Source organism: Pogoniulus pusillus, chromosome 6 (genome assembly GCF_015220805.1).
Source record: "Pogoniulus pusillus isolate bPogPus1 chromosome 6, bPogPus1.pri, whole genome shotgun sequence".
NCBI lineage: Eukaryota > Metazoa > Chordata > Aves > Piciformes > Lybiidae > Pogoniulus > Pogoniulus pusillus.
In genome coordinates, this window is record NC_087269.1 from 12642286 (window position 1) to 12660978 (window position 18693).

An 18693-nucleotide genomic window follows, 5' to 3' on the forward strand; every position below is an offset into this window, starting at 1 on the left:
CTAGTTTGGGTTGTTAGTGGTCTGACTGAGGTCTCTCCTCTAAGTAGGAGAGAAAAGGAAAAAACACCACCAGAGAAATGTTGCCTGTGTCTGCTTCTGATTCAAGCAAGCTTGTCCCCACTCTGCTGCATGAGCATTAGCTTCAAAACATATCTAACCACAAAGCTCTGATTCTGTCACCTAGCAGCAAGACCTTAACTAGGAAGCAATTCTCCAACTTCACTTATGTGTATAGCAACACTTTGAGTTCTTAAGCAGAACAGAAAATCCAAGTCCTTCTCCTATGGTTTCTGTTAGCTTTATTCCCTGCTCCAGCCTCTAGGATAATTGAAGCTAGAACTCTTAATAAACATGACCTTTCAGGACACAGCAGGCTTATAACCACACACTCCCCTGGAGCATGTAGCCCAAGCTGGAAGCATTTTCTAGGTGGTCCCAGCAAATGTCACTTCAGCAGAAATAAGTTGGTAACATTGCAAGTTCAGTGGTTTGGCAGTTGTGCTGCCCGAAGAGCAAGACAGTTTGTACCAGATAACTGAATCTTCATTTCAGAGACCACATTGTCTGTTTAAGCCTTTAAAGTGCCTCACTTCTCTCTGTACAATCAGTGACTAACAGCTGCTTGGAAAGAGGAAGGGAAAACTGTGTTTAAAGATCAGTTGCTTTTTATTTACTTTTAAGACATCAGTATTACAATTTTTAAATCAAGCAACAAGGTGAGTTAAGGGACTGCTCACCAGCAATGCCTGCAAAGAGGTCAGAGAAAGCAGAATATCACCTCTGAGTAAAGCCAGCATTTTCCTTCACGTCACACACGTGGCCAGCAACGACTTTCCGTGACCTGCCTGCAGCCAGCACATCCTCCTGCTGACAGGAATGAGTGGAGCTCCCAGAAGTTTTCTCAGCCTTTTCAGCATAGATTTATTCCCCATTATGAAACACCACCACAGAAGAGCCCACACCAAATTACACTAGAACCCCATAGCTCACACTGGAAAGAAGCACTTGAGCAAACATGTGCCTGCTGGCACCTCAGAGCCCATAATCACATGCTTCAGGGCTGTTCTTCACATAAAGCTGTAAGTAATCTTTGAATATCTGTGGGTCAGTCATTGTAGCCTTGACTGAAGGGTCTTTCTTCATGGCCTCCATCCAGCGTTGGATCTTTGGGGTATGACTCACAGAGCTACAGGAAAAGGAAAAAGACTGAGTAATGCAAATGAGAAGCTTGGAGGGCCTCAAGGAAGCAAAACAGCTTGAGTGGCTTTACTTTACTGCTTCTGTTGCTTTCTCCCCCTCAGTATAATATTTATCTCAGATCAGATGATATAAATATATATCACATTATAGAAAACAACTAGCTTTTGGAAAGTGAGAAGAGCTCTTGCAGAGGCTGTGCACTCTGCAGAGCTGAGCAAACCCACAAATGAGCACTTATTGTGCAAGGTACCATCATGGTTTTGCTTACATTATCCCTGCTGCAAAAGACACTGCCCTTTTTTATCATCTGCTCTGGGGTGAGGGCAGAGGCTTGTGCACCACTGCCTTCCTCTGGAATGCTTTGTTAACAGTGACTCTTGAAGTAAATGCTGTTTGCAGTGGCCGAGTCCTTCTCTACAACCTATAAACCTCTTCTATCTTCTCTCTTGCATACCAAGATAAGCTGTGCAGTTTGTACTACCCTGAAATATGGTGACTGAAAATGGAGATGGAAACTGAGGACTTGACTAATAGACTAAACTGACAAACCCCCTCAGACACATATGAAAAACACACAATGCAATGTGGCAAATCCAAAGCTTAGTGTAAATGGCTACTTTCATTCTCTTGTGACAGTACTTTGAATTACTATTTCCAGCTCTCAAGTTTAGTTAATGTGTAACTTCTCTAGGTAACACTTTTAACTCCTGCCCAGCAAGCATCCTTTCTTAACATACAATGGTTCACATCTCAGTCATTCAAGTACTTTAATGACTTTAGATCTATACTCCTATATTGCTTTTAATATTTCCCCTTCCTATTTTCAAGGACCACGCTGAAGATAAAGTAGGTCAGCAACCCATTAGTAAAGCCCTCATTTTACAGTGCCTGAAGTTTCAATGCTCAGGATTCTCTGAGTCTGTCTTGTTTTTCAAGAATGGTTCAGTCACTCTTCTATACATTTCCTTGTACAGGTTGACTTTCTAGACCTATTTTAACTCAGCTATAAAGAGAGTCTTCCTTTGATATAATTTCCCTCCATATTAACGCAATACCATGCCAACTGGAGCTGGTTTAAGGATAAACCAAACATTTATTTACATATTAAAAAAACACTAGTACAACAGGGACAGATCTTTTACCTACAGCAAGGTATGACAGTTTACTCATCTTGAAACAAAATCACTCTCCTTTGCCAACCCAAGATTTCCAAAGTGGTATAGAAGACTGCATTTCAAGTCTCAAGTTTAGGGGCAGGGAATTTGAACCTAGGCCTCCGTAACTCCATCCCCTTTAAACAAAATACATTTTCATCTATAATGTTAGGGATGGAGACAAAGTCCTGTATTTTTACCACTTCTTCCAGATCTGCCAACATTATCTGGCAAGAAAACAGACCTGCTAAATGCAAGCTTGTTTACAGAGGATCCCATCTCTCTTGATAAGATTCTTTCCCTAAAGTTTAATGCTATACAATCTTTCTTCAGCAGCCCACTGCTGCAGAGTGTATGTGAAGAATATCTATGCTGAGGCACTTCAGTACACCCTAGGAGCTAGGCAAAGTACTCACTCTTTCAGGTGGAATGGTTCCAGACGTTCAAACCATGGCCAGATCATGTAGTCAATCATGGAGATCGAGTCCCCACCATAAAACACAGTGTTGCGTTTGCACAGAACCTGTGAGGGGTGAGAAATGACAACTGCAGACAGAAGCAAAACTACCACATCAGAACACTACAGTAACAAAAAGCCCATGTCATAGTTCAATGTGGGCATACAGAAGGGATCATCAGCATAGGATGGAAATAGAGCACGTTTCTCCTGTGCACACATCACCTGGGGAGTCAGAGCTAGTCAGTAAAGCAGCTGTAGTACCAAGCTGAACTATTTCATACACTGTCAGTCCAGCTCTTCTCCAGAGGATCAAAAACTGTCACAAGCAAGCTGCAGCTTGTGCAAAAACAAAAAAGAAATTTATCTCTCAATGTCAGTTCATGTCTTCTTTACTTGTGAAAAAGCTTTAATGGCACACACTAATCAAACAACAATGTACATGCACTTCTTAGCAGGGACTCTTTTCTCACAGCACTTCAGGCTAAGTGGTGTCAGGAAAGTGTTTCTAACATTACTTCTAGACCTGGACTTGATTCCAGGTGCAAAGGGAACAGAAAGCAAATGTAATATGCATGTAAGCCAGAAAGGGATCCTGACAACTCAGCAGAGAAAGCAGGGTGACAAAGAACGCAGCAAGTTCTCCTGTTACCTTTAAGTTTCTAATACCTTTCCAGTGCCATGGTTGTCCAAGTCCCTCTGTCCTCAGACACTGCGGTATTTTAACAGTGGAACTCAAGAGACCTTGCGAATCTTCATCTTTTTGGACACACAACACTATGCTGCTGTGGCATTTACTCCCCTAACCCCCATGGTCTAGTAGAAATTTTAAAGCAGTCCTCCAGGAAGCATCAAGCTGCTTGAATTACCAGGTGTCTGACAGAGTATAAAGCCAGCAGTTGCAGAGACAGGAACGCAGCTCCCTCTGTCGGGTAGCAGCACACTAAGTACACAAGTGTTTAGAAACCCTCCTAAGTATCTCTTGCAATAGGCTGAGTGAAGTTTGCATGGTTCTGCTTCTTTCTCCCATCCTCAGCTGACCTTCAGCTGCTGCTACAAAATGCTTCAGGGTATAGTAAAAGAGAGATACTGAAGGAGTAGGAAGTATATCACAGCATTAACAAAGGAGGAAGAAGGTTAATTTTTAATAGATCTGTATTTCAGGGAAGTGAAACACACATGGCTTCCCCCAAGAACTCTTTTGTCATCTGCACTACTCCAGCATTGGCCTCATCAGACAGACACAGCCACCCTGAAAACAATTTTACTTTGACAGCTCAGGGGGGTGGGGAAGCAGAATGCATAGGGTTGTCATGGGATTTAGGAAAGTACTATAAAGTTATTTGTAGCTTTACACTAGAACAAATGCTCTGGAGGTATGGTTCTTGATCAAACCAGACAAGCACTAGTCGTGGCTGATAAAAACAAAAAATGAATGGGCAAGTGATAAAGGTAAGTCTGGCTGCTGTTCAGGCTAGCCATGAACTACTACTGACACTACATCAGGACTGTGAATTTGCTAGTACAGCATCCAAGCCATCTGACACTTCACGGAGCTCTACTGAAATCACATTACACCACTGTAGCAGAACATGGTCCAGAGCTAAGATATCAGCAAGGAACAGATTACACTCTGCTTCCTCTCACTCCCTCCAAAGAGAAGCTCTTGAACAAAACAGGTTTTCCTTCATCACCAGTGTATCTGCACTGATTTCAGCAGAGCTACAGCACAGACGCTTTTCAGCAGCTAAGACTCCTCAGTCCTTGCTCTGAGAACAAGCACAAACCCTATGAGGAGAGGCTGAGGGAGCTGGGGTTGTTTAGCCTGGAGAAGAGAAGGCTCAGGGGTGATCTTATTACTGTCTACAACTACCTGAAAGCACATTGTAGCCAGGTGGGGGGTGGCCTCTTCTCCCAGGCAACCACCAATAGAACAAGGGGACACAGCCTCAAGTTGTGCCGAGGGAAGTATAGGCTGGATGTTAGGAGGAAGTTCTTCCCAGAGAGAGTCATTGGCATTGGAATGGGCTGCCCAGGGAGGTGGTGGAGGCACCGTCCCTGGGGGTCTTCAAGAAAGGACTGGATGAGGCACTTAGTGCCATGGTCTAGTTGACTGGATAGGGCTGGGGGATAGGTTGGCCTGGATGATCTTGGAGGTCTCTTCCAACCTGGTTGATTCTGTGATTCTAAGGGTTCCTTACATTTAAAGCACAACAAACCTAAGACAACAGCAGTCAGATAACTTTTTTTTTTTTTAAATCCCATAATCCTACTTAAGTTCACACAGCCTTTATCATATAGATAAGGTTTAGTTTAAGCTACTTGGAATTCATTCTAATGGTGCTGCTCTGCATTGTAAGGTGTGAGGGGAGTAAATTCAAAGACTATTCATTGCTATAACTATCATCAGAACAAGAAGTGATCTAGCTGCAAAGGACAAAGTACTAAAGAGAAAAGGGATCTGGTCACTTGCTTGTCATCATGACATACTCTTACCTCTTCAAGTTTGCCAAGCTTTTCAGCAACCTCTGCTTTCAGTGCTGTGGCATCCTGTCCACCATTGACTGCCATGTAATGCTTGAAAACTATGGGTGTTAGCTATACAAAGAAAAGGATAAAGTTCTTAATGTTCTTATAAGTCACTTGGAGCTTAGGATGTTAAGATACTAGATGCAAGTTACATCTTAAAGCTTTGACTTTAAGGAGTTAAATACAGTCCAATAAGAAATCTCTTACGCCTCAGAAAAGGTAAGCAAAGGCTTAAAGGAAGAACAATTCAAATACTAGTGAACTTTAGTCTTGTACTAAGAGAAGAACAATGACAAGAGGAACATGTTTGCCATTTGTACACACTAGCAAAAAATAGCAATAAAAGTGGCAAGGTACAGAGTGGCACTTTCCCAGTTACATATTTCTGAAATCCAAGTGCAATTTAGTTATCAACATGTAAGGGACTTTCAGAAAGAGTTATGTAGTCCAGGATATGTAGACTTGTACAAAACTGTGCATTTCGTAACCTGTTAATTGCCAAAGAAATAAGCATACACTACCATAAAAGTTACCCACTGGCCAAGTTTAACTAAATTTTAATCTTGAAAGTTCAAAGATTAACATTTTGTTATCCAACCAATATTCAATGTATATTTCGTTTCTTGCCACAGGCTTCCCTGTAACTCTCTTCCCCATTCAGAAAGGCTAGCAAATATATTTGCCTTTCTATCCCACTTCTTTGTCCACATCTCTTTGCATCTTCTGTTGCTCCTTCATACCCAACCTTAACTCTATCAGTTCCATTTAAAGCATATGCTTGTACAGAGATTACTTCCTGTCAGCTGTAGTGTACCATGTTCAATCCCTCCTGAGAGACACACCCAGTCTCCTTATGCATGTCCCACGTCTACAGCCACCTGCCATCTCTCATCCATGGCTGCAGGTTCTCTCAGGCCCTCTTCTCATCCATACAGTACTTTCTACAGCAAGACTCAAGGTAAAATACAGCAGCTGTCACTGCCCAGATCTCAAAGCATCTGTCTGGTTTGGTCTACTAACCCTTGCTCCACTGAAAGATGTTCAAAATCCTGCCTCAGTCATTTACACTTTCACATGCTTGGCTGTCTCCCTGTATCCATCCCCAGACATAAATGCTGGAAGCAATCCAGGTATGCAGTGATTTTCAGGTGTTCATAGTAAGAGACCCCCATATAAGCCCTCCAGTTACTTAAATGCCTTTCCCAGACAGTAAGACCTGCTCTGAAGGATCAAAGGAGCACTGGCAACAGAGCTGCAGGTTTTGGTACTATGCTAAAATAAGAAATACAAACCCACCCTGATCATGCAGTACCTTTGAGAACTGTTCCAACAGCATCCTCTGACAGGCTCGCTCATAGGGGTCCGATGGCATCAACTTCTTCCCCGGAAATGCTTCATCCAAATATTCACAAGTGATAGAGGACTCACAGATCAGCTGGCCCTTACTGGTCTCCAGAACAGGAACCAGCCCAAAGGGGTTCTTCTCAAAGTACCAGTCTGGCTTGTTCTTCAAATTGATGTTGATTATTTCATGACTAAAAAGAGCAAAAGAAACAAGACTCAAACAGGCTCAGTTCTACAGTCTGCTCAAGTCCATACCAAGGTGAAATGCAGTCATTACACCTCCACTACTAAGAGGCTGGATCCTCAGTCCCCTACTACACATTTTAAACATGGAAACACTGCCAGGGAGCTCTTCCCATTGCTGTACAAAACCAGCACTGACTTCCAATGATTTTTTTTGTTAAACTAATAAAAGACACACCAACAGACTGCAAACACACAACAGAGGCAGCCCTTACAATCATGCTAAAAACAAAGGTTAGGCTCAGAATGATGCACAGTTATTACTGCCACATTCAAAGGCAAGAAGGAAGGACTTGATTGCAAATAAGCTACATTCCAATTAAGAAATGCAGCTGAAATTTACACTGACCTTACACTAAAGAAAAATCAGGAGGGCATCCTATCTATCTTCCCAGCCTACAGCCTCAGACAGAACAGCCATTTAGAGCAAGGGCAAACAGATACTGACCAAAGGGAAAGATATGTTGGAAATATATTATATTAGTGCATAGTTAAGTTATATACTGTGTTATATGTGTGACTTCAGAAAATTCCTAGTAATCCCAGAGGTCTGCCAAACACAGCTGAACCTCTAAAACAACTGAAAAGTTGCCAGAAGGAGACTATCACATTTAGGTAGCCATAAAACTCCTCCAAAGTGACTAAACTGCAAAAAGCCTCCCAGCTACTAAGACACTAAATAAAGACAGAATTTAAAGGGGAGTTTTAACACACCTACTCTTTTAAAAAAAGACCCAAGAGAAAAACAAAGCCACCCAACTCTCATCTTGCCATCAGGAGAACTGAATGGTAAACATTCACTGTGCTAACGTACTCCCAGCACTGTGCTGGTCATCAAAGCATTGGCAGGCCCAGGATTTGGTGGGAACCAGAAAAAGGTGGCAAAACCTGTTATTCTGAAGATGTAAACTGAAGGAAGCATTAGTCTTTATTTAGAGCCACTGAAATGGCATGGCTATCTTGAAAAACACCAGTACAGAATTCCATTGCCTTGCTACAGCAGAGGAATGAGGAGGCATTGTAGGAACACAGTATGTACCCTCTTCTAAAAAGGCCACTCACTATTTCGTTTTGCTAGGCAGTCACACAACACTCTCCCACAGTTTTCACTGCAGCTTACCTCGAACCCAAACATCATACATTAAGGCTGTATTCACAGGATCACAGGATGTTAGGGGTTGGAAGGGACCAAGATCATCGAGTCCAACCCCCCTGCCAGCACAGGACCACACAATCTAGCACAGATCACTGAGCAACACATCCAGACAAGCCTTGAAAGTCTCCAGAGAAGGAGAATCCACAACCTCTCTGGGGAGCCTGTTCCAGTGCTCTGTGACCCTTAAAGAAGTTCCCCCTTGTGTTGAGGTGGAACCTCTTGTGCTTCAGTTTATATCCATTGCTCCTTGCCCTATCACAGGGAGCAAGTCATAAGAGCCTGTCCCCCCCCTTCCTGACCAGCCCTCAGATGTTTATAAACATTCACTAAATCCTCTCTCAGTCTTCTCCAGACTAGGAAGTCCCAGGTCCCTCAGCCTCTCCTCACAAGGCATGCCCTCCAGTCACCTAATTATCCTTGCAGCCCTCTGCTGGACCCTCTCCAGCAGATCTCTGTCCCTCTTAAATTGGGGAGCCAAAACTGAACACAGTATTCAAGATGAGTTCTCACCAGGGCAGAGCAGAGGGGAAGGAGAATCTCCCTTGATCTGCTAGATACACACTTCCTAATACACCCCAGAATCCCACTGGCCTTCTTGGCCACAAGGGCACATTGCTGTGCCATGGTTAACTTCTTATCCACCAGAACGCCCAGGCCCCTCTCCACAGAGCTGCTCTCCAGCAGATCACCTCCCAACCTCTATTGGTGGAGTTTATTATTCCTTCCCACATACTACCCTTTCAGTTATGTCATCATAGAATGCTATCAGGTTAGTCAAGCATGGCTTCCCCTTGGCAAACCCATGCTGACTACTCCTGATAACCTTCTTCTCTTCCAAGTGTCTGGAGATGCCCTCCAGAAGGAGCTACTCCATCATTTACGGGTCTATAGTTCCCTGGAACCTCTTTCTTGCCCTTTTGAAGATCAGAGTGACACAGTGATGTCTACCTGATCTTTTTACTCAGTGGAACCCACCTAGCTTGGGCTTGCAGGAAGTGGTCTTTAAAAATTAGCCAACTTTCTTGGGCTCCTTTACTCTCTAGAGCCTTAGCCCAGGGGATTTCTGCAAGCATGTCTCTGAAGAGCACAAAGTTAGCTCTGCAGAAGCCCAGGGTCGTAATTCTACTTGTTGCTCTGATCCTACCCTGTAGAATACTAAACTCCACCATGTCATGGTCACTGTCCCTAAAGCTGTTCCCGACCTTAATGTCCTCAACCAGTCTCTCTTTATTAGAGGTCCAGCAGTGTACCTCTCCTTGCTGGCTCCTCCACTACCTGCATCGATACACTGCAGGAGCCTCCTGGACTGGCTGTGCCTGGCTGTGTGAGCTTCCCAGCAAATACCAAACTCACTGAAGTCACCCATGAGTACCGAGGAGTTAGCTCTAGAGGCTGCCGTAGTCACATATACCCAGAACAAGCTCAAATGCTGTTACTGCAAACATGCAAAGTAACAGAGAGGGGGAAAAAAGAAAGAACAAAAATAACTCAAGAGTTTTCCCTAGGCATTTACTTTGGGTTTTCACATCACTGACTTCATACACATACTCCCCACTCAGGCGAAAACGACTCCGACACAAAAAGTCTGAAGAAGTTCGAGTTTTGCAGGAAAACCACTCACAGAAACCCTTCTTCTTCAGTTTCTTTCAGAAACGTTTAATCAAGAACCACCTAAGGAACCCACGTAAGCGGGGACGCTCGAACCGCCCCGATTCGTGCGCGCCCTCCGCGGCAACGCGGGGCGTGGCGGGGAAGGGGACGGCGGAGCAGGGAGCCGGGCGGCCGGCGGGCAGCCGCGCACGGCGCCACACCAGCCCGCCCGGACAGCCTCACCTGATGCCCTTGGCGCGGAGGACGAGGCGCGTCCGCTGGGCAAAGGGGCAGAACCGCATACTGTAGAGCCGGATCAGCCCCTCGGGCACAGGCCCCGGGGCCGCGCTGCCTGAGGAGAGAGAACACAATTACAGCAGTCTCGTCCCCTTCACAGGCCGCCCAGCCCCGGCTGGCGCGACATGGCGGCCTGCCGACGAGGCCGGCGCTTACCCTTGCCCAGGCTGCGAGAGTGATCGCCCGCCATCGCGATCTGCCGTTTGTGCCGCAGCCGCCACCGCTTTTGCCCGGGAGCCGACGGCCCCGCCCGCCGTGGGCGGCCGTGGGAAGGGCGGGACTCAGCGCTCCTCAGCGGGCCGCGGGCAGGCAAGCGGGCGTGAGGGGTTGCGTGTAGCGCTGCTTTCCATCCCTGGAGCCTTACGGCGCCCCAGTGAGGGGGCAAGCTTGGGTTTCAGGGCGAGGAGCGTCGGGTATCCCGGAGGTGCCTCCATGAGGCAATCTCTTCTTGATATAAGCCACCTCAGCTGGCATTCTTACTGCAACAGCAAACTTAGGACAAAACATCTCATGTGCCGGTTTTGTTTTGGGTTGATGTTTTGTTTGCAGATTTTGTCTCTGGGTGACGTTCAGTTTGGTTTTGCCACTAGAGTTGGGCCTCACATCACAAAGACCAGTATTTTCGGTGGTGACCTATACTGCAAGAAAATGCAGATGGCCACTAGAAAACTTAACCATGAACCTGACACCGTTATCTGTTTGAATAAAACGTGATCTTTGTGAAGTCACTGCTGTTTGATGATGCAGCTCAGCAGTGAAAAGGAGTAGTAACTTCACTGTACAAGCCTACCATGCCTTAGGCAAACAGAAGCTGCAAATAAGACTGGATGAGGCACTTAGTGCCATGGTCTAGTTGACTGGATAGGGCTGGGTGATATGTTGGACTGGATGATCTTGGAGGTCTCTGGTTGGTTCTGTGATTCTAAGATGTCCTTTGCCACTTAAAACCCCTGTGTTAGAGCACAACAGTGGTGCTATGGGACATTGTTTCATACCAGACTTGGTAGTGTTAGATAACAGTTGGACTCAATGATCTTAAAAGTCTTTTTCAACCAAATTCCATGATTCTTTATTTGCCACCCCTCTGAGCGCCTGCTCTTAGGAAAGATTCACCAAAATTCTGGGCTCTGAAAAAAAGAGGAAAGTCATTTAAAGCTTTCTTTTAGCAACTAAGGACACAGAGAATTTGCTGAGTCATAAGCCAGAGACAGGCACCTAGGAACTCAAAGCAGCATCACGCGTGCCTTAAAGGCGCCACAGAAAAACAAATGCATTTCCTTATCTCCCTTGGGCTTGCATGCCACGCGGAGCACCCGTGGAGACTAGAGGGAAGGTTCAGGTTTGTCCTGCTGCCTCTGGATGGGAGTGCTACTCCCCATCGTTGCTCCCTAGCGCTGCACGTAGCAGCACTGTAAAACCTACATACTGCCACAGTACAGCAAAGCAGTAACTAATCCAACAAGACTATGCATGTTCCCGCTGGAAAAGGAGGTGTTATTGCTAATTCTGCTTTTAAAATGCTTGGAGGCTCCTACTGTCTTACCGCGCTAAAGGCATAGAGAAGGGCTGTAGCTGTACTTTCTCCCACTTTCTAGTATCAGTTTGCTTCAAAGCTTCAGGAGCACTTGTCTTACACATCCCAAGAAGAACTGTAGTGCCTCATTAGAGCATACAGCATACAGCAAGCATACAGCCAAGACCTGCAGGGTGGCCCTGGCAAGGAACCCACAGTGGCTACCTCAAGGCTGACTCACTTCTACACTTGATAAAGCCATCTGCTTCCTAGATACAGAAGCAGGAATTACCAATGTTAAAGGCCACAGAAATCAGCAGCTCAGCAGTACAATTACCCCATTAGGCAGGAATCAGTGCATGCATGAGTAATACCTAAACACTGCACTGAACACCTCGGCTCTGTCCCTTCTGCTGGCCCTTTAAAGCCCTTCCCGCGCTCATTGGTTGGTTGGCAGGTCGGAGCCGGCCAATCAGTGCTCCGTTTGGATGCCGGCGGGCGGTGTTGTGTCCGTTAACGGGAGAAGTCGTTACTGTTTCCAGGGCCGGGTGTACACAGGCCGCTGCTGTGGGGCAGATGGAGCCTCTGGCCGAGGCTGCGCTGGAAGTGAGGTGGGGGCCGGCGGGGACAACCCGCGCCCTTCGGGCCTCCACACACGCCACACACTCCAGAGCTACTCGGCCCCAGCTGGGTGCCCGGTGCCCTTTTCTGTGCTCCCAGGACCTAGCTCCTGTCACCCCGGGTCCCCTCACGCAGCCGCCAGAGAGCGGAGCGGGTCTAACGGAAGGGAAGGGAGGCTGGTGTGCCGTGGGTCTGTGTTAGGACAGCAGGGGCGGAGGGAGAGGGAAAGGAGCACTGGTGCCACGGCATATGCTGGGGACTGAGCGTTCGGTGGTTTAGAAGAACCTTGGGTTCTCTGTGTTTAGTACAGGGAGGCTTTTAAAGAGAGTAAGCAACTCCGACTGGTTTTAAGATGGCGTTCAACTAGTTGCTAAGAAACGTAGCGTGAGTTACTTTCCTGTGCTGGACTCTGAAGAGCATGCCTTTCGTCTCGGTACCTGGCTAGTGGAACCCATACAGTTCAGTTCTGTTCATGGTCACATTTCTCTTTCATTTTGCCTGGATTACTTCAACCTCTAGAACTTCCCAGAATGTTCTGTATCCCCTAAACCCCACTGCTGCTATCTTCTGCCGTGACCTTTCATTTCCCTGCCTTTTATTTCTCAGCGTCTCAGCCTGCATGTCAGAAACTTTGAGATTTGCATTTCTGACAAACGTAACCCACGCTACATTGAAAAAAAATTATGTCTTCCAGAGCTCTTGGTGATCCAACAACTTGCTTTTTGGTTCTGAACAAAGAGAGGCTGTAAATTAATTAAACTCTTCCTGCCCCATGTTTCTTGAGACTTTCACAGTAATCTAGGCTGTTTAAACATCTTTTCTATTAATGGAACAGATGGTTAAACTTCCTTGCCTGTTGTGTTTCAGCTGTTTCATCAACATTTATGGCTACTGTGGGACACAGAGGACTATAAGTATGGGTGCAACACTTTTTAGCAGAATATTACTTGGTTTGTTTAATTTTTTTAGTAGTAGGAGAAACAGCCATCATCCTTAAGCATCCTGATACTTTTAGGCTAAGAAATAATGCTGTCTGAAGCATGATCACTCTGAAACTCATTGACTCTGTTAAAATTGACCGTGTGTTAATACACGTCAGCTCACATGCAAGAGCAAAAGGTTATTGTCACAGGCAGATGTTATAATTTAGATGTGTACATTTCTAAAGCATTTCCTTGAATGGACATTTTCTTTCTACAGTTACATGGGAAATTCCTTTACGTAGCTCTTTCCCTGCAAATTCTTTCCTTTTATGATCAGGTTACCTGCCTGGTGAATGTGGGGCAGGCTGTTGCTGTAGTCTGTCAGGACTTCAGCAAGGCCTTTGGCACAGTTTGCCACAGCAAGCTCCTGGCACAGCTGGCAGCTCCTGGCTTGGACAGATACACTCTGATATGGGTTAAGAACTGGCTGGAGGGCCGGGCCCAGAGAGTGGTGGTGAATGGTGGCAGCTGTCACTAGTGGTGTGCCCCAGTGCTGGGCCCAGTCCTGTTCAATATCTTTATTGATGATCTGGACCAGGGGATTGAGTCCAGCATAAGTAAGTCTGCAGATGACACCAAGCTACACCAAGCTAGGAGCAGGTGTGGATCTGTTGGAGGGTAGGAGAGCTCTGCAGAGGGACCTTGACAGGCTGGATGGGTGGGCAGAGGCCAATGGGCTGAGATTTAACAAGGCCAGGTGATAGGGCTGGATGGTAGGTTGGACTGGATGATCTTGGAGGTCTCTTCCAACCTGGTTGATTCTATGATTCTACGATTCTATGTCATTGCTATTTAGAGGAGGTCCCTTGCACAAACGGGTATTGCTTGGAAAAGTTGTCTCTCGGGTTTTCTGCTTTGTGAAAGCACAGCTATGAAATGAAACCATAATGCTAATTAAATAAATAATTAATGAAGTAAGACCTTTTGAATGTGAAGCAAAGCCCATTTCCTTTTAAAAAAAATTAAAGTTGACCTTTCTTTTAATGTTAGCAGTAGTAGTATATCAGGTTTAGAAGAAAGTGACAAAACCAATCATGCAGTAGGAAATCAGAATGCTTGTGTCTGCAGAAACTACAGAATTTTGACAAAGCTCATGGTTTCATACAACTTCTTTTGTATGATCTAGCATTTTTCGGTGGCAAAATGCTCTGTAAGGAATCTTCCAAGCTACTCTAGTTGCTTTTTCCCATCTACATTTCACCAGCTGGCAAAGTTTCAGACTGAAATACTTCTGACAATACAGACCTGGAGACAGAGCATGGGAATCATGGCTAATTGCCTGACTCACTGTGTATTGCACCAATCAAACCTGATAATGGCCTGAATTCTTGACCCCTTAAGCATTTACTGGTTGTGTAAGGGTGATAAAGTGTGCTGCATCCAATTAATTTATCCTTGCATATATGTTTTCTAGATTTTATTTTAACTCTTGAACACAAGTTAAAATATAAGCCTAAATTCAGATCAGAACACTCTTTTTCTTGGAGAAAAAGCATAGAGCTGGTCCTGTGTGTAAAAAGTCCAGAAAAATCTTCATCAGCTGAAATGTGTCTTATGTTGCCATGGTTTTCAGTTTGCCTGCAGGAACACATGGTCAGTGTACTTTCACTCCCCCCTGGCCACTCTTACTCCCCTCCTGTCTAGCAAAGAGTAAGAGTAGAGAGGATCAGCAGCTGAGCTGATCTTATGACTGACTCATGTTCATGAAAAGAGTGTAAAAAAGCTGCTTGCAATTGCAAAGGACAAAGGTCACTTCTAGTCAAGTGCTCATGTTGGAAAGAGCTCTAAACTTTCTGAATAGAAATTAGGAGAGGAGATGCTAACGGCAGTGTTGTACACAAAGGATATCTGTTACACTACTGAAACTAATGCTGCAGTGCCAACAGGTTAAACTCTGGCTTGGTCAGACATATTCACCTACTGGTAACGTAGAGGATATCTGTTAACCCTGCTCAAACCTCTGCCATAGTGCCAACACGTTAAACTGTGTCTCAGTCAGACGTACTCAACTACTGGTAAATGCAGCTCCCTTTTAAACATCCCTGATATTTATTCACACACTTTCTGAAAAGAAGAAAAATCTGCAGGCAGTCATGACTTTGTTGAAGCATTGTACATTTATAAGCTGACTCCTCTTGAGTAATTTGCTTCAGTCCTTGCGTAACGCATCCTGTTTACATTCCAAAGTTTTAACGTGTCGAGTACTGATATCTTTAAAGCAGAACAGTCCTGGTTAGGTTCATATAAACACAAGCCATGCCTTTGTATTTTTTATTTTATGATGATGAGATGAACTATGAAAGTGTACAACAGTTAAGCAAATACAGTTGGGTCCCCAGTATGGATTGCACTTGTGTAACCCGTTCAGAATAAAGCTATACTCTTTACTATGAGTACAAACCCTAAGAGGAGAGGCTGATGGAGCTGGGGTTGCTTAGCCTGGAGAAGAGGAGGCTCAGGGGTGACCTCATTGCTGTCTACAGCTACCTGAAGGGACATTGTAGGCAGGTGGGGGTTGGCCTCTTCTGCCAGGCAACCACCAATAGAACAAGGGGACACAGTCTCAAGTTGTGCCAGGGAAAGTATAGGCTGGATGTTAGGAGGAAGTTCTTCACAGAGAGTGATTGGCATTGGAATGGGCTGCCCAGGGAGGTGGTGGAGGCACCGTCCCTGGAGCTGTTCAAGAAAAGACTGAATGAGGCACTTGGTGCCATGGTCTAGTTGACTGGATAGGGCTGAGGGATAAGTTGGACTGGATGATCTTGGAGGTCTCTTCCAACCTGGTTGATTCTATGATTCTGTGAGTACAAAAACAGAGTCTGTGAACTGGCTAAACAAATCATTAGCAACAGATGAAAGAAATTTAAACATTTCTTCATGTTTTTGTGGCAGTCTTTTGTCAGGGTAAGATGGCCCCTATGTATTTGGAAACACTGAATGAATGATTCATAATGCTAGATCTTGATGCTACTGTGAGTTTGCAACATTGATTTGAAGATGTCTAATATCCCAACCATCACTTCAGTGTATTTTAGGCTACAACCTTTCCTGTTTCATAGTATTTTGAGAAATATGTCTTTGGTTAATGTTTTAACATTCAGTTGTTCTTTCTTAAGTTGGGTTCAGGGATTCTCAAACAAGAACTTCAGCTTTATCAACAATCAAACTGCCTGCTACCCCTGTGGCAATTACATCCTCTTTCTGGACATTGAAACAAAGAAAACTACAGTGCTGCAGTGTCAGACTGGCCAGGTGGGAGCCTTTGCAGCCAATGGGAATTGTCAAGTGCTGGCCTTTTCAGACCGGAAGCTCAACCCTGTCATATATATCTACACTTTTCCAGAACTGAGTAAACTGACTGAATTAAAAGGTAATGATGTGGTAATGCTCCTTGTCACCATTTCATTAAAACAATACTTACCCAGTTTCTGGGTAAATCACAGATCTGAGGAGTGTCTTTGAAAAGTTAAATTGAATGTAAAGAAATTAAGAAGAGTCTCCTATCTGTGGTAGTATACAATAAAGTCTAGGGCAATTAAAGACTGTTATTTATTTTTACATTTCAGGTAACGCTCAGCTGGACTACACCTTACTTGCATTTAGTTTCACAGGCCCATATCTAGCCAGTTACTCTTCAATCCCAGAATTCACTCTTTCAGTATGGTAAGAGTATAAAAATAATCTCTAATTCCATTTACATTTAGTTCATATGTTTGTGTGTGTGCTGTTTTAACATAAATTAACAAATATGGAAGACACACTGGTTACCTTCATCTCCTGTTTTTTGGTCTAGTTGATCATTGTCTGCAAATTTTCTGGACCAAACTTTTGTTTCGTTTCTAGCATTAATAGCCACTAGTCAGAATGACTGCTACTCTGCTACAGCTATCTTCTACTTTCTCTGATTTTTTTTTTTTTGTTTTGTAATATTTCTGATGTCTTCATCATCTAATGATTTGTTCACCCTTGGAAGTTGAGTATAGAATCACAGAATCAACCAGGTTGGAAGAGACCTCCAAGATCATCCAGTCCAACCTATCACCCAGCCCTATCCAGTCAAGTAGACCATGGCACTAAGTGCCTCATCCAATCTTTTCTTGAACACCTCCAGGGACGGTGCCTCCACCACCTCCCTGGGCAGCCCATTCCAATAGCAAATCACTCTCTCTGTGAAGAACTTGTTTGTGAAAGGAAAGATGCCTGCCAAAGAGAGGAAAAGTGTTCTAACGCTGAATTCTGCTTTTTTATCTGGACTCTTCTCTGTTCCTTTTAGTCATTGGTACTTGATCTTCTAGTTTCCTCAGTGACTACACAACCATGAGTAACTCTCTTAAATCATTATTTTCTGCTCATTATCATGAAAATAAATAGTATGTAACATAGTGCAGATACAGGGAAGAATATTTTTTTTAATTATTATGTAAAAATATAATCCCTCTTGCCTCCATTGCCAGCAAGCTTCAAAACAAATGGGGAGGGTGGAGTAGGAGGAAGGCAAGCCAAGACATGTAAGGAATAGTCTCTATACTCCCAATTTAATTATGACTTTTTTTTGTACAATGATTAGTGTCTACAACTACCTGAGGGGTGGTTGTGGACAGGAGGAGGTTGCTCTCTTCTCTCAGGTGGCCAGCACCAGAACAAGAGGACACAGCCTCAGGCTGTGCCAGGGGAAATTTAGGCTCGAGGTGAGGAGAAAGTTCTTCACTGAGAGAGTCATTGGGCACTGGAATGGGCTGGCTGGGGAGGTGGTGGAGTCACCGTCCCTGGGGCAGTTCAAGGCAAGGTTGGACGTGGCACTTGGTGCCATGGTCTAGCCTTGAGCTCTGTGGTAAAGGGTTGGACTTGATGATCTGTGAGGTCTCTTCCAACCCTGATGATACTGTGATACTGTGATACTGTGATATGACTATCAGCAGCTAGTTATCATTTTAAAAAACCATCCTGGATACCAGTCAGAAACAATTTTGGAACAAAATAGAATTACCTTACAATTTTAAACTTAGAAATTATAATAACTCAAACAGAAGTGTGGGAATTTACTGTGAAATCAGAACCTTCATTTTTGCAATATGATTATGTTGTGCATTTGTTGTAAAAACATATGTGTACGAATGAAAGAAACCTCAATGTTTAGCATTCTTAATGTGTCATTACAATATAATGATTGCACAGTTTCTGTGCTGGAATCAGAGGTATAAGAGATGTTTTGAAAGTTATGTCAGCCTCAAAATATAGAAAGCTTGTGGATAACAAAAAGCTGCCTTTCATCTGAGGCATTTTATCCCTAGATCTTTTATTCTTTTCTGTTCAAAGGAGAGGCTTAATGCCAGATTCTTTTTCAGATACATGTACCATGTAGTTTCAAATCTTAATAAATAATCTACTATAAAAGTGTGTTGGCACTATATGTGAAGTATGAGAAAAGAACATGCTGACAGATCTTGAAAGAATGCTACTACACTGATATCTTTTAAAGTCAGAACAGCAGCTTACAGCTTTCTGTAATTTTAATGAGAGTTACTGTGCATGTGTGAATAGTTGTCACTTTGTGTATGGGCCATCAATAATAATCATTGTCTTGCATCCTGATCTGCTTCTGGGGG

At 44.3% G+C, this 18693-nt stretch overlaps 2 protein-coding genes and 1 long non-coding RNA gene across 3 annotated transcripts in view; 1 reads left to right on the forward strand and 2 right to left on the reverse strand.

The window, feature by feature from the left end:
- Window positions 1-647: 647 nt before the first annotated feature.
- Window positions 648-10236, reverse strand: GSTO1 (glutathione S-transferase omega 1). Its single transcript, XM_064144435.1, has 6 exons — window positions 10127-10236; window positions 9917-10025; window positions 6653-6875; window positions 5308-5409; window positions 2771-2877; window positions 648-1186 (listed from the first exon to the last, which is right to left on the reverse strand). Exons 1-6 carry the CDS (start codon window positions 10158-10160, stop codon window positions 1033-1035), a joined length of 729 nt encoding a protein of 242 aa, XP_064000505.1. The 5' UTR covers window positions 10161-10236; the 3' UTR covers window positions 648-1032.
- A 791-nt stretch (window positions 10237-11027) lies between these two features.
- On the reverse strand, window positions 11028-11881 carry LOC135176459 (uncharacterized). The gene is made up of 2 exons (XR_010302665.1): window positions 11776-11881; window positions 11028-11097 (listed from the first exon to the last, which is right to left on the reverse strand). It is a non-coding gene; the product is annotated as an uncharacterized LOC135176459 (long non-coding RNA).
- Window positions 11882-12014: 133 nt separating this feature from the next.
- Window positions 12015-18693, forward strand: part of CFAP43 (cilia and flagella associated protein 43) — a 48262-nt gene continuing 41583 nt past the window's right edge. The window contains exons 1-3 of the mRNA XM_064144436.1: window positions 12015-12094; window positions 16204-16457; window positions 16654-16750. Coding sequence (XP_064000506.1) covers window positions 12060-12094; window positions 16204-16457; window positions 16654-16750 — 386 coding nt within the window. The 5' untranslated portion in view covers window positions 12015-12059. The remainder of the gene's footprint in view (window positions 12095-16203; window positions 16458-16653; window positions 16751-18693) is intronic.

Coding starts and splice junctions, on each gene's coding strand:
- GSTO1 (XM_064144435.1), bottom strand. CDS start 10,160: ATGGCGGGCGATCACTCTCGCAGCCTGGGCAAGG. Junction 5,410..6,652: donor TGTTGGAACAGTTCTCAAAG/GTACTGCATGAT, acceptor TTCTTTGTATAG/CTAACACCCATAGTTTTCAA. Junction 1,187..2,770: donor GAACCATTCCACCTGAAAGA/GTGAGTACTTTG, acceptor CTTTTCCTGTAG/CTCTGTGAGTCATACCCCAA.